This window comes from Balearica regulorum, chromosome 2 (genome assembly GCF_011004875.1).
Source record: "Balearica regulorum gibbericeps isolate bBalReg1 chromosome 2, bBalReg1.pri, whole genome shotgun sequence".
Lineage (NCBI taxonomy): Eukaryota > Metazoa > Chordata > Aves > Gruiformes > Gruidae > Balearica > Balearica regulorum.
The window spans coordinates 132,955,885-132,971,922 of NC_046185.1; the positions used below are offsets into that span (position 1 = coordinate 132,955,885).

Below are 16,038 nucleotides of genomic sequence, written 5' to 3' on the forward strand. Positions count from 1 at the left end.
ACCCCATCCCTCCCCTCCTCTCCTGCAAGCGCTTGGGAGGAGAAGGGAGTTAGCCCACAGTTCAATTTGAACAACCCAGTCAGCTGCAGCTTGAGACCTGCTTGCCAAAGGGCACCCTCTCTTCTCCTCATGTCGATCCCTGACTGCAACCAGCAGGATGTGCTGACCGTGTCCTTGTGACGTGCTGCCACCTAAATTATGGCTGTTCTTTTCAAATGTTACACCACCACCTCTTTCCCTCTCCACAACATTCCAATGTGTAGGCATCTAGTGCATGCTATAGGATTTTGGAAGGGAAATTTTGTGCAAAATTGGCCTCATATATAGAGTGAGTGTATATTGTTTTAGTATGGTGCTAGGTGTTTATCTTTTAATCTTATTTTTGAGCTCAGGAATGAGGTATGTGTGTTGGTTGTGTCTCGTAACTGATGGTGTATTTATAATGCGGGCTGCAATGTGAGGAGCGCAGGATCTGTGTCTTTGCAGATATAAGCAGGTGTATTACTTTGAGTGTTAAGACACTAGTGGTCACCTCTTAATTAGAATACTTGCAAAAAGAAACAATTTTTTTTACCCTTTCAATGAAGCACAAAGCTGTATGTGTGCGCGCACAACATGTATCCTTGATGAATGAGTAAGAGTTCAGATAACTAATACTTTTACATGCCATCATGGGTCAGGGCTAATGTTGCCATAGGAACGATAATACGGAAAATTCAGTGGTGTATGATTATAAGCTTAGGCTTATTTTTTGCTTTGTTTCTATTTTCAGAAATACTAATAAATACTGTATTTTTATTTAATGCCAAAAAAAAAATTAAATCATTAAGCCAAAGGAAAATTACCATGTATATCTGTCTTCTCAGTATGCAAATGTATTTGTTCAGGGAGGAAAAAAGAAAGGTGGTGTACGTACAAGCTGCATGTGGGAGAGAAATATGTTCTCCATCTAGTGCTTAGTGTCATCATGCTATCAATGGATGAATGATTTCCAGCACAAGACTCGGTGCTTTTACTGTATTCATTTATCTAGGATGTTTAACCTCCACTAGCTGGACAAACATTCTCTCATAGGGAGCTCATGAGAGGACAGTGGTGAGATGTCATTTTGATGGGAAAAACTCAGGTGACTAATTTACAAAATATTTGTTTAAAGGTTTCATTTTTATGTAGGGATCTTCTTCTGAGCAGGTGTCATGGGAGCATAAGCCAGGCTGCTATACATCCTAGCAGAGCATAGGCAGTAGTCGCTGTAGTCTCTTAATGAATTTGTTTTATAAAAAAAATCTGAACTACGCTATAAGATTCCTGCGTACCAGCTCTTGCTAATATATGAAACAGACACATTTTCCATTTCCACTAAATATTAAATTTTAAAAAAAAGATTTGAGGAAGGAGGGCACCTCTTAATGAGGAAGTTTACTGTATTTTTCTCCATCTTTGTTCTCAATAAGTGATTCTGAGGCTTTTAGCCCTTGTGTAAAAGATGGTTTGTGGGTTGTTTCAGTAGGTACCAGTAGTGGCCTCTGACAGAAGTAACCTGCACGGCTTTTATTAACTTGTGTTCGTGGAAGGAGACCCCCAGCTCGGTTTGGGAAGGGAGAAGCCTTTGTGGAAAGGCAGAGGTTGTGTTGCTGTGGTTTGGACTTAAGTTTCTGAGGTGATTGATCAATGCAAGTATGTGCTTTACAAAAGGAGCTGGATTTAACATGTATTTGATGGGCTGCAACAATGATGACAGCCTTGACTTGAAACAGGTGCCACTAGTGCTGTGAAGAACCAGTCACTTGCTGTCCTCTGAGGCTCAGGCTTTCCCAGGGAGCAGGGATGGCGCTCCTGATAGCAAGTGCTGTCCTAGACAATGTTTTACAGGATCTCTGTAAGATCTTTTCTCCTGAAGCAGTACCTTGATGCCTCCAAAATTTTGGGCTTGTTATGGTGCTGAAGGACTGCTGAGCCATCACCTTGCCTGATTCCAGCCCTATGTCTTGTGCCACAAAATTGATAAAAATTAGTTCAGAACAGTTAAAGGTGTATGATAATACTTTAAAAACCTAGTGAAAACTGTCAAATGTTGGAATGTGAAGTCCAAGCTCAACAGCCAAAATGACCTTTCAAAAGCTGTGGGCTTGTGTCTTCTGTAAGAAATACACCAGGACTGTATATTTGCTGCATCACTGAAAATTAGTTATCTTGGCATTCCTCTGTGTGTGCCTAAATCGGTACAGAATGCGGGACCACCTACCCAGAAACATCAGTTCCACAGCAGACGCTTGAGAGCAGCGTTTAATTACAGACTCATCTTCTGATTTCTCATCACTTGTTCAAGTCACATTGTAAAACAAGTCAGCTTATAAAATATGGAGAACTCTCTGACTCAGAGAGTGAATTAGTTTTAAAGTTTTTTTTTCTCTAAGTATCAAGACTAATTTAAACAAGTGATACTACATTAGTATCTCTAGTATCTAACTAGAGAAGTGAATTTTAAAGCATGTTTGCCTTCAAATACTTGCTCAAAAACAACCCATCCAATAATTTTTAGTGTGTTATTTTACCATGTCATCATATGGTTTTGGTGGCCAGGGATTGTTCACTGCTGACATAATTGATTTTTCACAATGGCAAATGAACTTTTCTCACTTCACTTTGAAATTAAGGTACTTATAGCCACATAGAACCATTTAGCAATTTATAAATTGTTCTTAAGTAGAAAAAATTCCAACCTTCTTTCCAGGAAAAGTATGGCGCATATACGTATATATGCCAGTTGCTGTATAATGTTTGTTGTGAAAACATGATAGGTATGTGGCTGGGTTGCAAACAAAAAAGCCTAGTCTTGTCTTCCCCTATCACTTCTAAGGAAGAGCAAGAAGTCTCGTGCACTGATTTAAGGTAAGGTTTTGTATTAGTGCTGGGATTCTGGTCTAAGAGGAGATTGAAGCATTTGGGGAAGAAATAATGTCTGAACTTGTAAGATAAATGCATGGAAGGGAATGAGTTGGGATGGATGTTAGTCCAGAGCCTACCGGCACATTTGCGAAATTGTTGGTGCTCATCTCTCCAACATGTTGAGGTTTGATTCCAAAAGAAACAGGGCTTGTGTAACTGCACTGTCTGTTGGTGCTGTTTCCCTCCCTGGTAGTAACTCAGTTTTCTGGCTGATTTCAGTAAAACTCAACCCAGAAATAGAGGCCTCAGATATTTGCAACCAACAAGAACTTAGCATGTTCAGGTTGCATAAAAAGGAAAGGCTCCAGACCCATTTTCCAGAGAGGATCTCCATGGAGAGAGACTTGCCTTTGAGTCATTGGAAATCCAAAACTTGAGACACAAACCCATAGGAACACAAGTTTCACTAGTCTGGCTGCTCACTGCCCTTACTGTTTTGTAAACATAGTTTTCTGTGTAATAAAATGCTCTTCAAAGTCCACGGAGTAAAAGTTAAGAAATGTCAGCTTTGAAATAGCTTCAGCAAATTTTAATCCAGCTCTCTTTTGCCATATGCTCTAAGAGATTCTTCTGTTATGGGAGCAATTATACTCCTGCCCTGTTCCCAAAGGATCTTTCTCTTATTTGGTGAACAGAAGTATTTAATGAGCAGTGATCAGCTATTCAATATTTTGCTTGCTTTGTTGTTCATTGGCGTTGCCTTGGGCCTTATTTATTACTAGCCCTTATTAAACGCTGCTCCAAAGACACACATAACTTGTTTAAGCTCTTTAGCTCTTTACTGTCAGACTGGAGTATTTTGAGGATGCTGGCTGAACCCCTGGGAGATGAGGGGCAGGTTATCCTCAGTACCCACATACCACTTCCTACCTGCAGACCTGCTGCTTGGCTTCAATAGCTGCTTGAGACCCAGACTGTCAAATGGGACACCCGGGAGATAAATAGCACTTCGCACTGGCTACCCTTGAAAATTTAGGCGATTGCCTAGCATCATCCTTTATCTCTGCAGTGGAGGCAGGAGTAAAAGTGTTGCTGAGGGTAGTGTTTGGTAAACTGGCAGGAACCACCTGCAAATGTGCATGTACGGAGGGACGGGGTTCAGTTGCTGAATTTCAGAGGCCTTGCTCCAAAGCATATGGTTATTGGAGATTTTAAATGAAAGTGATGGCGGGTTCTTTAATATGAGACGGAAACCTCCTACCTCCCGCTACTATTTTAATTTAAATTTTGTCTTTCAACAAAATCTATCAGTAATCTTTGGTCCAAGATTAAGATTGGCATTTATAAACTACCCCAAATCAATGCATGTTTTGGCAATATCAATATATCACTGATAATCTGAATAATATGCCTTCTGTAGTGAAACTTGAAATGTCTTTCTTGGGCAAACGAGTTAATTTTATACCCCTATATCCTACCAGTGTGCTGCACATAGCTTAGTTAATCCTACTGTTTCCTGGATCTTTAATCGTATTGACTTTACTCTGTTTGCGAGTGGAAGATCTTCTACCCTCCAGAAATCTGTCATTTTTAAGTTTAGAGTTGTGTTCCCTCTGCAAAGAGGAGATGACCAGCAGGGCAGGTTGACTTGCAAACTTGGCCCCACCTTGGCTAGAAAGAGCAGCTGGGCAGAGGGGAGAGCTGAGCGACCGGGTGGTCTTTCAGTGCGACGGACCACGATGCGAGTGCCCTGCGTGCATTTGGGCGATATCTCCCTGTGATACTTAACAGAGGGCTCTGCTTTGCCTAAAAGCACAAAATAACTTGAAATGCACGTTGTTTTTAATTTCCTGATTAACTTTTAAACCTGCCTACAACATGACTAGTTGGTAAGTTGCAAGGTGCTGTCGTGGCCTGCTGTGGTGTTTCAAATACCATTGGCTCGCTTTGAACGTGTTCTTTCCTGATGAGAATGAACCAGGAGCTGTCTTTCATAACTTTTCCTTTTTTTTTCTTTTTTTTTTTCCCTTTTCTTTTCTGTCATAACTATGTCAGTTATTGCAAAAACTCCAGCCAAATGGCTGTGCTGGCAAAAACCCTAATGAAGGTGCTGTGATAGTAGCTAAAAAGTTTTCCCTCTGGTGCAGCTTTAATTCTATTTGGGAAACTGATTTAAATTAAATCAGGCAAAAGAATGCTTTTGAGTGTATAAGTTCTGTCTCCTGTGAGGTTTTGCTGGTAGGGTTGCACCAACAAAACCTTTAAAGTGTACAGAAGCCTAGAGCAAGCAAGAACTGACTTGTAGTCCTTAATACGGAGATGTAAAAAAAGGAAAAAAGTTGTGTAATCAATCTTGACTGAAGAAATTTGAATGTAACTTTTCATCTTGGAACCAGTTTTTAGCTTTGTCATGTGATTTAGAAAGAGCAGAAGTCTATATCTGAATGACGGGTAATTTCATAAGGCCCTGCATATGATTGTGGTTTTTTTTTCCCCCTCCTTTCTCCTCCCCTTTGCAAATAAACAGAGCAATAGAAAAACTGAATGGGTTTCAGCTTGAAAACTATTCCTTGAAAGTTGCATACATCCCTGATGAAATGGCAGCCCAGCAACCCCCACAACAACATCCCCAGGGAAGACGTGGATTTGGACAGAGGGGTCCTCCAAGGCAAGGGTCACCCGGCGCAACCACAAGGCAGAAACCGCAGTCAGACGTTCCTCTACGGATGCTGGTTCCCACACAGTTCGTAGGAGCCATTATTGGGAAAGAAGGAGCGACAATCAGAAACATTACAAAGCAGACACAGTCCAAGTAAGTTATTTTACAAATCTAACTGTAAACTTCAATATTGTGTCCTCAGTTCCCACGTAAAGGGCAACTTTTAAAAACTTCACAATTAACCTGCGTGGTCAGAGAGCAAATGAAGATAACAGTGAAAATGAATCTTGCAAAAGATTTCCTATAAGGACTGGATTCTGTCCTTGACATGTGTCCAAATACTAGCTGACTTGTTTTTCCCTTCTTAAAAAAATGAAGTTAGGCAGTGCTAGTAGGATGGTACTTGGTGCTGGAGAGTTTGCTTACAGATGTATTAAGAAGCTTCTGACAGAAGAAGTGAGACTGAGAGCTGTAATATGTTGGTCTGTGGGACATAACAGTCAGTGTGGTGACATATCCAAGTCTTTAAGTGATTATTCTAGTTTTAGCTTAATTTAGGGCTTTCTTAGGACTTACAGATGTTTTCAACTGGGGGGAGCGGGGTGGGAAATAACCTTCCTATCTCCCTGCTCCTTACACCTCATGCCCATGTATTTCTGGTGCATACATTTGTTGCTATCAAGTTGCAGAGCACACCAAAACACAGATTAAGGAAATGCACAGGAGGCAAAAAGCAAGCTGCTAAGTGCCCTAAGAAGCTTATAGCACTAGGGTCTAGAGACGCTGGAGGAGATTGTTTTCTGTGCATGTTAAATCCCTACCCACAGGCAAGAGCTCAGCACAGATGCAGAGGGAGGGGGGGATCGTATTCAAAGAATTCTTCCAGGATACCCCTAAGAGTGGAGAGTGCAAGATGCTGCCTTCAGCGGTACACTGGTACAAGCCCCCAGCTCTGCAGTTAGAGCAGGCAGGACCTGGGAATGAGCTGGATGTGAGGGCTATGAGGGTGGGTGGCTGGCTTTAGTTTTGAGAGTAGTTAATGAGGATAAGGGAGTCCTCTCTAATTACACACCCCTAACAAAGAGGCTCTCCCCCCGCCCCAACCTGGGATTATCATGATGTTCCTTCCAACCTCTCATTAGCATGTTGTAACCCAGGAGACTGTTTGCTGTGTTTAACAACACAGGTTTAAGAGATTTGTGGTGTCCTGACAAGACTTGGTTGTAGTTTGCCTATGGGTAACCAATTTTTGAGGTGATATCTAAAATGTCTAATTCTCAGACTATAAAAATCCTGGAAGATTGGCATAAAGAAAGCTTTTATCTCTTAAAAGAAGGCTGGATAGAGCAGAAATAATCACAGGTTGCTAACTTTACAGATATGTGACTTCAAGAATGATGTTTTCATTGGTTTGGGGATTAAAAAAGAAATGTCATCTATTTCCAGTTGCACCGAGGATTGCCATGGGCTTCTTAGAAAATGCTGCATTGTGAAACAAAATGAATTTTCAGTATCAGAAAGAAGTGAAAAAATAAAGGGGCTTATCAAAAAGCGTGGTTGTTTAAGTTTGGAAACAGCTATGATTTGGGGGAGAGGGGAGGAAGCAAAAAGCATAGGTGGAAAGAGTATGTGACCTGCAGTTATTGGCAGAGGACAAATAATACCCAAGGCATTGTCTTGATTCAGGTCATAATTTTTGTTAAACTCCTAGAGCTACACAAACCATGGCGTAGACTAAGGCTGGTTGTTTTAGGGTGGTAGAGAGTGGAGCTAGAGGAAAGGTAGTGTCAGGACAAACTTTAATCGTCATTAGTGGAGTGATGGGGCCAGTGATAAGAGTATTGTGAAAGCTTGATGAAATGTTGTCTTCAGTGGTTTACCACAGATTGTCTAACGACTCTCCTGAATATCTTGATTGAGTTTAATGAGGAAAGGAGATCCCAGTGTCCACAAAGATGGGGTTTATCTGATAAAATCAGGACAGAAGAGACTCTTTATAACACACAAAAATAGTATTTAGGAGATGTTTAAGTACTTGTATACTTTGCAAAATTAAGCCACTTAAATGTAGTCTGTGTTAGCTCAAAATAAATTAGTTTTATGAGAATTGGAAATATGCAAGGCTTACCATACAGTATGTGGTTACATCTAGGGCTTTTCTTTCTTTCAAGAATTGATATTCATCGTAAAGAGAATGCAGGTGCTGCTGAGAAACCAATTACCATCCACTCAACTCCTGAAGGCTGCTCAACGGCTTGTAAAATTATTATGGAGATCATGCAAAAGGAAGCTCAAGATACTAAATTGTGAGTAAAAGGCATTTCATTGTGGAAGCATTAAAAATTCTGAATTCTTGTTGACTCCATTTAAAGATGTAGTCTTTAAAAACTGTTAACAAGTGAATCTTTGTTGCCATTATCCATATTTAAGTAGGTACAGAAACTACTAAGACTTTTTTCCTTTCAGGACAGACTACTTAATTAGCCCCAGCACACATCTACATTTTCAGCCATTGTCTGGCTGTGATTTTGAGGTGAACTGGAGCAAATACTGAAGTTTCTTGAGCAACTAATAGCTTTTAATCAGACTGAGCATAACAAGTTGTGAGCTCTCACTAAAAGCTTTAAGGTATATTTCTTCCTTCCCAACAGCTGTTGCTACTTCAGTCTGAGTTTCGTTTAGGTATGTTACAATGAAGCTATAGATGATAGTGCTGAAATGTGCATTGCACTTGGACTTGTTCTGCATCTAGTATAAACACATGTAAGTGAATGGCAGTTGTAGACATTTCTACGAAAATAAAATTTATCTGTAACATACATAACAACTTTCACTCTGGTCTCCAAAAGTCTCACTGGGTGTAACCTCCATTACAGTACAGAAGAAATTCCCTTGAAGATATTGGCACATAACAACTTTGTTGGCCGACTTATTGGCAAAGAAGGAAGAAATCTGAAGAAAATTGAACAGGACACAGATACTAAAATCACGATATCTCCGTAAGTTTTTGGTGGCCTAATCTTTTGGTAAGATGTCTCGGTAACAGCAATGACGCTATGGTACAATCAGGTACAGAGTTCTTACAAAAATATTATGTTTTGAAGGCTGAGATAGCAGTCTTTCAGAGGCCCTTTCCATAATGTGGATTAAACTGTTACTTAAGCCCAGTTACATTTAATGTAAACAGTGAGTCTTTGTTGTAAACTCAGTCAAGAGCAAGCTTAAAAATAACATAGGCTATGTGGAGCCTGTGTTAGACTATATTTTAGGTGTCGGTTGTTTTTAACTTATTATACCATATGTAATGGTGAGTGTTTGAAACTATAAGCTTGGATCAGTTCTGAGCTATGTGTAAAAATGAGTGAAACTAGTGATGTTTTAGTTTCTGGTATAGATTAAATTTTTGGACAAGAGGGAAGGAAATAAAGCAAATGAATACTGAAAAAAGTATTTTTAGTAGCAGTTCTGTCCCTCTTGGCCACTAGCAGCCAAACTGGGATACATTGCCTAGTCTGCTTCAAAGTAATGGCTTTTGGTCTGTGAGTTTGTGAAGGTAACTGAGACCTGTGGAAATTTAGCTGAGATTAAACAGGAGTTTTCACCTTCACTGGATATCTGCAAATCACTGATTAGATCAACGTGTCTGTAGAACCGTGGCTGTTTTACCCTGGAGTAATATCTTCAGAGGCCCTCCCGTTCTGAATAATGAATATTCTGGCATGAACTTTCAAGCATTTGAGGGCATCCTGGACTTAGGCTTTAGCTGGCAGGGGTGGGGAGAATAAGGCTTATAGGCTGTAGGAAAGGGAGGAAGATTGGAAGACATGTGAAGATGTATGAAGAGGTGTGAATACATGCAGGAGACAAAACCCAAAAGTGTACTGCAGAAAATAGCTCAAATGAAGGCAAGGAAGCTAATAGCGAACAAGGTTCTTCAAAAAGAGGAAATTCAAAATTGTGTGAAAGAACCTGAGACCTTCCTGAAGGTACGTAAATGTTTATAGAATTAGTCTGAGGAAGAGAAGTGAATCAATTGGAGAAAAAGCACCCAAATAGTGTGTTTCAAGAATAGGTTTTGTAAGGCCAGCATGTTCTCAAATGTGTTGGCATAAACATTTTGTTTGCAAACAGTATGCAGACTGTAAATGCTATTTCTTAAGGGGAAAAAATATGAATAGGGTAAATGGGATAATGGTCTTCATTCCGTGAAACCAACTTGTCTTTATTGATGATGACACAAATAACACACTGTCTGTAAACACTTGCAGAGTATTCTTTAATTTAGCAAGTTAATAGTTTATTTGCATCAAAATCTTGGCCTCGAGATTATACTTGTCATGCTATGCCTGAAATAGCCCCATGAAGTCGCCTGGTTTAATTAGTGCATAAAAGAGAGCGTATATGCCCGTTGATTCTGCTTTGTCTAATTAGTCTTTCTCCTAATCTCTTCATTTAGGCTTTTTGGTAAGCTTGTCCATAAAGTTAAAGTAAGGCAGCTGGTTTGGGAAAGTGTTTCTTCTCTTCTTTGGGGTGTTTTCCACCACTTTCCTTCCTGAAGCAGTAACTCAGTGCTCGCACACTGGAAACTGAAGGATTGCTTTGTGGATGCATTTCATGCTTGCCGCTGCTTAACTGAGATGCGCAGGTTGCCATGCTGCCTGCTGTGCAAGAAAGCAAGCCTTGCATGCTTTAGATTAGATTTCCTCAATTTATATTGAGGAAATGAATGAGCATTTCCTACCACGGGCTTCCTCACCCATCCTGCATCCTGCTCTGACTTTTTAGTTTTTTGTCTTCACCCCTTCAACTCACTTTCTCTCAGTACGTGGATATGCCATGATTTCCTAGTAGGTTTTTTTTTCCCATTTTACCATATAGGTCAGCATTTGTTACCTAACAAAGCACTAGTTTAATGCTGTAATCCTTTCCTTTTCCCAGAGGAGTTATTAGTGTTTCGCAGCAAATGTTGACTTGCGCACAGCTTTTGGTTTTCCCATTATGAGGATTTGGAGGCTCTCCTGCAGTTTCACTGAGGGTTGGGCTGTTTTCCCCTCCTTCCTTAAGGAATCCACAATTGTCATCAAGGAAAGAAAGTGTCTTATGGTCGGTGTTTCTAGGATGTGCAAAATGTCTGAAACCCCCTCCCTGTTGGTAGGGCTGGTGTGGAGTGGGAAGTTGAACGGTGCTGCATTGCTGTGCAGCTCACGTTCCTACAGAGCCTGATGGTTTCCATCTTGCGTTGCACCTCAGCACATCTCAACCATCTGATGCCAAATCTTGCTGCAGTGGTTTTTGTTGCGTTTGCTGTAAGGACAGAGTTTCTCCAGATTCTCTGAGAACTGTGTTTTGAGCTCTGTCATGAATTGATACTATGCTCTTTGGAGGGCAAGCTCAACACGCTCGGATGTCATCGCACTCGAATGATAAACCTGGATTACCCTCTGCTGTTTGCTAATTAATTGTGCTTCTGTTTCATTTCCAGATTGCAGGACTTGACACTCTATAATCCGGAAAGGACCATTACAGTTAAAGGCAGTATTGAAACTTGTGCCAAGGCTGAGGAAGAAATTATGAAGAAAATCAGGGAGTCCTATGAAAATGATATTGCTGCTATGAATGTGAGTTGTCTTGTGTCATGGGCCCTTTCTGGAACTAGAACCATGGAAAGATTTAGGTGTGAGGGACCTCTGGAGGTCACTGGGCCCAGCAGGGGTTTGCTCAATATAGGGCCCACTTCAAAGTTAAATGAGCTGGTGTAGGGACTTGTCCCCTCTTGAACATCTCCATGGGTAGAAATGCCACTGTCTGCCTGGGCAGCCTGTGCCCTGTCTCACTGCTCTTATGGTGAAAACGTCTTTCCTAATATCACACCAGAATTTCCCTGTTGCAACCTCCCTCTGTTGCCTCTCGTATTAATTTGTGGGGTTTGGGCGAGGTATTTTATTATTCATTTATGTATGCTATTTTAATGAAGGATTTTTCTGGTTTGTTTTGAGTAGGGAAACTGAGAAATTTATTTAGATTGAGGAAATGAATGAGCATTTCACTTTTTTCTTGTTGCAAAAACCTAAAGGAATGTGTGTTTATGTGCTATTGTGGTTTATGTGCTCTAGTTTGTATATGTTTCTGGTTCTTAAAGTAGCGATTCCCAGTATCTTCATGTTAAAAGCATAACATATGGAAGAAGGGTCTCTCCTGCTTTAAATTATTTAATTAAAGAAGGCTTTATTAAGGTTTTTATCGATATAGATGATAAAGGCATTTAGTTAATCAAATATGATTATATAAGAAAACCAACACACTTCATTAGTTTGCCAAAGTATTACTAATGCATATTGAGAAATGATTGAGATTTTTGATAAGCTGTGAAGAGCTTTTTGTGTGCATATCCAAATCTTATGGTCTAGAGTCAGACTGGAAATATATTTTCAGTTTACAATAGTCTCTGATTTTCTAGAAACGGCTGGTCTTCATGGTTTTCCTACCAGCTGGAGAGGATATTCTCCCTGCTTTTCCCCCTTCCTCCCACACTATAAGCAAATTGCAGGACACAAACTACACGTTGAGGACACACTACAGTGTTTTTTAGCGGTACCCTTTTGCTTCACATAGTGAGCAGGAACATGGAGTGAGCTTGAGGCTGCTCTGCTCCTTGGCAAAGGTGTGGTAAGCAGAAAACTACCTCTGTTACTGGATGGATTTCAAGTTTAGTTTGTAGTGATTATTAGGGTAGTTCTTTAGTTAGTGAAGTTTTGGGGCTTTTTTTTGGCGTCTCATGATTGGTTTATCTTGATGGCCTGAGACAGTGTCTGTCTCTAGCTGAGTTATTTCTAAAGCATAGTCACGTTACCGGGCAATAATCTGGAAAAGTGAAAAAGGGTACCGACAAGTGTATCACAGACAACAAATGCTTCCTACCCCATGATGCTGCTGCTTTTCTCAGGTGTGGTCAAGTAAGGGACGTGCAACTTCATAGTAGATGCTTTCCCAGCAAACGCTGAGGGTATCTTACTTCATCATTTGCAAGGCATGGGAGGGAAAGGATATGGGAGGGAGGATGGGGTTATGAGCTGTGGTGTATATCCCCAGTGTACGAAAAGTCAGGGTTTCTGCATGGGCTTTCCCTGTGTCTACAGGGCTGTTGTCTTAGTATAAAGTCAAAATTATTATAGTATTTCTCTGATTTATTTATGCTGAAAGTAAATTGTACTATTACCTGAACTTTTTGCTATAAATTTTGTTGTATGTTTCACGGATAAAGTTGTAGATAGCAATTCCCAGCTGCCTTCCCTGCTACGTGCTTTTAATGTTATTGGTCAGTGCACAGGTCTGGGAAATAGTTTTGAGGCAGAGTCCTTGGGGCAACGGAGATTTTTTTTTTTTAACTAATATACTGTCACCTTCCTAAAAGGTTAATAGCCTATGCCAACTAGGATTTTGATTAAAGTTAATAACCACAATAGTAAATCTTAAATAACTCTTCTGTCATTGCAGCTTCAAGCACATTTAATTCCTGGATTAAATCTGAATGCCTTGGGTCTGTTCCCACCTTCTTCTTCAGGAATACCACCTCCCGCAGTGAGTGTTGCCTCAGCTGCTGCTGCTGCTTCATATCCACCATTTGGGGTAAGGGAAGTCTCTGGTTTTGGATGGTTAGTGGATGGTGATACTAACCTGTACAATGCTGCTGTTCAAAATTAATCAGTTTGCTGTATTTTCATCAAATTACCTCCAAGATCTGGGAACGGTGTTTCAGTAGCTGTGTTCTGTCAATTTGCTGGATGTTGTCTGTCTTCCTGCTTGCACATCAAAAATATTTCATGTGGCTGCAGTTGGGAGTAGGCATTCATCGGTCATTTAGTGAAATGCGCAGTGAAAGCAGAAAATGGTGTTCCTTAGAAAAGTGGTAGATTCTATTTTCTAGAGAACTTGAATTATTACAGAAAGAAATCTCATATAAAATGGAATTTAAAAATTGCTGGAATTTGCAATTAATAATACCAGTCTGCAATTGTATTTCTGTTGATATGGAAGGACAAAAAAATGATCTCTTGTCATTAAGTGGGGATCTGTATGTACCTAAAATGTTTGTTTGAATGTGATAGTTTTATAACTGTACAAGCCCTATTGAAATGCAGTATTGCTAAATATATAGTGTTTAAATTACCTGGATTAATTTCCAAAAAGCTGTGATTTACTTGCCACACCGCATTAAGAAATATATGAAAAAGTTCAATAGAATCTTATTTAAAACCAGAGCTGTTTAGTAATCATAAATGAGGTCTCTTGCGATGGAGCAGAAGATAATTTGTTGTGTCAGAAAGCTCCAGAGTCTTTCTGGAAAGAGATGGTGCTCTGCAATCTAAGAAAAGACAACCTCATTACACAGAGAAGGTGATTTTTCATCTCTTCCCTGTTTCTGGTAGTGGTTGTTGGTAGCAACTCAATGGAAAATGAATTTTCAAAATGAACACTAAGGAGTGGATGACAGCTTTACAAACTCTGATGTGTCTGACTTTGCTCTCTTCTTTGCTCAACAGTAACATCTAGAGAGCTAAGTCTGAGACTCTTCATGAACTAGAAAAGTGAAAATGCAGCACAGCACACTGAACTTTATCAAATAACTCAAGTGGGGGTCTCTATATATATTGCACTAAAGGGAAGTTGTTGCCTAAATATTTTTCCCAGAGGAAGAAGCCAAGAAAACGTCACTGTAAAGAACAGGAAAAATTCCACACTCGTAGCATTGTCTGTGGGAATGAACAACTTGGATGTTATGAATGTATTATAAACTATATGAAGTATAATAGTGGCTTTATCGGGAAAAAGTGCTCCAATGAAAACTACAACAGAAATATGATTATACTTGGTTATTTTACTGCTAATAGCAGTGCCTCTATTTATGACAAACAAATTCTCTCCCCGCCCCCAGTCCCTCTGCACTTTGATTAGAGTGGCAGACTAAACTAAAAAATACAGGTTTCTGCTTCCTTGTATTGTATAAAATACCATCTGTAGTAATGGATTACCTCAATTTCTTTCTTTTTTTAAGAGAAACAAGAGGTGATTTGTTATTAGTATATAACTTTCTTTAGTAGTAATGAAAAGCATGGCTTTTTCTTTATTTTTACTCCAGATTTGCAAACTACCTTGCTATTCTTGAGATTCATACTGTAATCCTACAATTCTGTTCCTCACTTGGTTTATTTTATTTTTTTCCCCACTTTTTTCCTTTTGTTGTGGTTCTTCCCTGCTTTCGCTTTAAATATGTACCTAAACGGTGTTGAATTTGGTGATTTCAATCTTACTCCTGTCTGTGTGTCTGTTGCTAGTGCACCTTTATCCCCACCCTCCCAGATGCACCTTTTTTTTTTGCCTGCTATGATCTCTGGCAGGTCTGGTTTCTGGACATAGGATAGTGGCAACATCTGGAAAAGGGCATCAAGAAACAAGTGTCTCTGTGTAAAAGTGTGGGAACTTTGCAGCTGGAAGGACCACGTGGTCTGAACTCTCGCTTGCTCCTCCTGTTCATGCTGTTTGCTCAGTCCTTTGAATAAGCTCTCGTTCCAGGTAGTCTAGAAGTATGACAAGGTAATGTGCAAAAAGAAGGGACATACTCACAGATTCAGAGGATAAACTCTGGCTTTTGAGGAGGTTGGGGTGGTACCAAGACAGTCCCTGAACCTGATACTAAGGGCTTCTGAAACAAATGCATGAAGAATTGAAACTATTGCACCTTTTTTTTTTTTACTTACATGTCACCTTATCTGGAAATGAGCAGGTGGTTCTGTGGGCTTCAGGCAAGTCAGCCCCTCAGATTACTTGGAGTAGCTGTCCCTCTCTAGGGAGAGGAAAACAAGAAAAAGTATGAGTTTATCTCTTAATGGATGCAGTTTTCCAGAAAACAAAGTTTCCTTTTTTTTTTTTTACTTTATTAGGCAAAGACTTTTAAATCTTGTTCGTGTATGAAGTTAGTTTCTGTAATTTCTGAGTTTTACTCTTTTTTTTTTTCTCTAGTAGAACAATTTTTTAAATGCTGATTAAATAGGGTATTGGAGCATGTGGAAGTAGAAAGAGTGAAAGAAAAGGGCTGGCTGTATTTTGAAGACGAAATGGAAACAATTTGAAAGGTTAAAGGTAACCACAGGCTCATAGTAGATCTAAAAATAAAATGCGTGAGTAAAAGAGGCTTTGGAGAAAGAAGGTCTTAGAAGCAGCATTAGTGAAGAAATCACAGAGGCTCTATGTCCATTTACCTATGAGCTGTTTGTTACCAAGTTCCTTGTTTTGGCAAAAGCATTTGGGCCACCCAAGTCCCTTTAGCTTGTTTTGAGTGGATGCCCTTGTACGCTTGGGATCACTGGCTAGCTGGCATTGAGGAGATATCCCTTTCAGCCAGCTGAAAATCCTTTCCGAAAACACTGCTGGCATCGGGGTGTAAGTGTATCCTGCTGCTGTCTTATTTTTGTCAGTGCAAATTTTGCCTTCTG

The 16,038-nt window shown here is 39.9% G+C and overlaps 1 protein-coding gene across 4 annotated transcripts in view; it reads left to right on the top strand.

Annotated features, from left to right (window-relative positions):
* IGF2BP3 (insulin like growth factor 2 mRNA binding protein 3) overlaps positions 1–16,038 on the top strand; it is a 119,429-nt gene that overhangs the window by 77,235 nt on the left and 26,156 nt on the right. For 3 of the 4 annotated variants that reach the window (XM_075746003.1, XM_075746002.1, XM_075746005.1), the window contains 5 exons: positions 5,417–5,701; positions 7,720–7,854; positions 8,425–8,547; positions 11,031–11,166; positions 13,043–13,174. In XM_075746003.1, coding sequence (XP_075602118.1) covers positions 5,417–5,701; positions 7,720–7,854; positions 8,425–8,547; positions 11,031–11,166; positions 13,043–13,174 — 811 coding nt within the window. The remainder of the gene's footprint in view (positions 1–5,416; positions 5,702–7,719; positions 7,855–8,424; positions 8,548–11,030; positions 11,167–13,042; positions 13,175–16,038) is intronic. The other variant, XM_075746004.1, reaches the window with a different exon arrangement.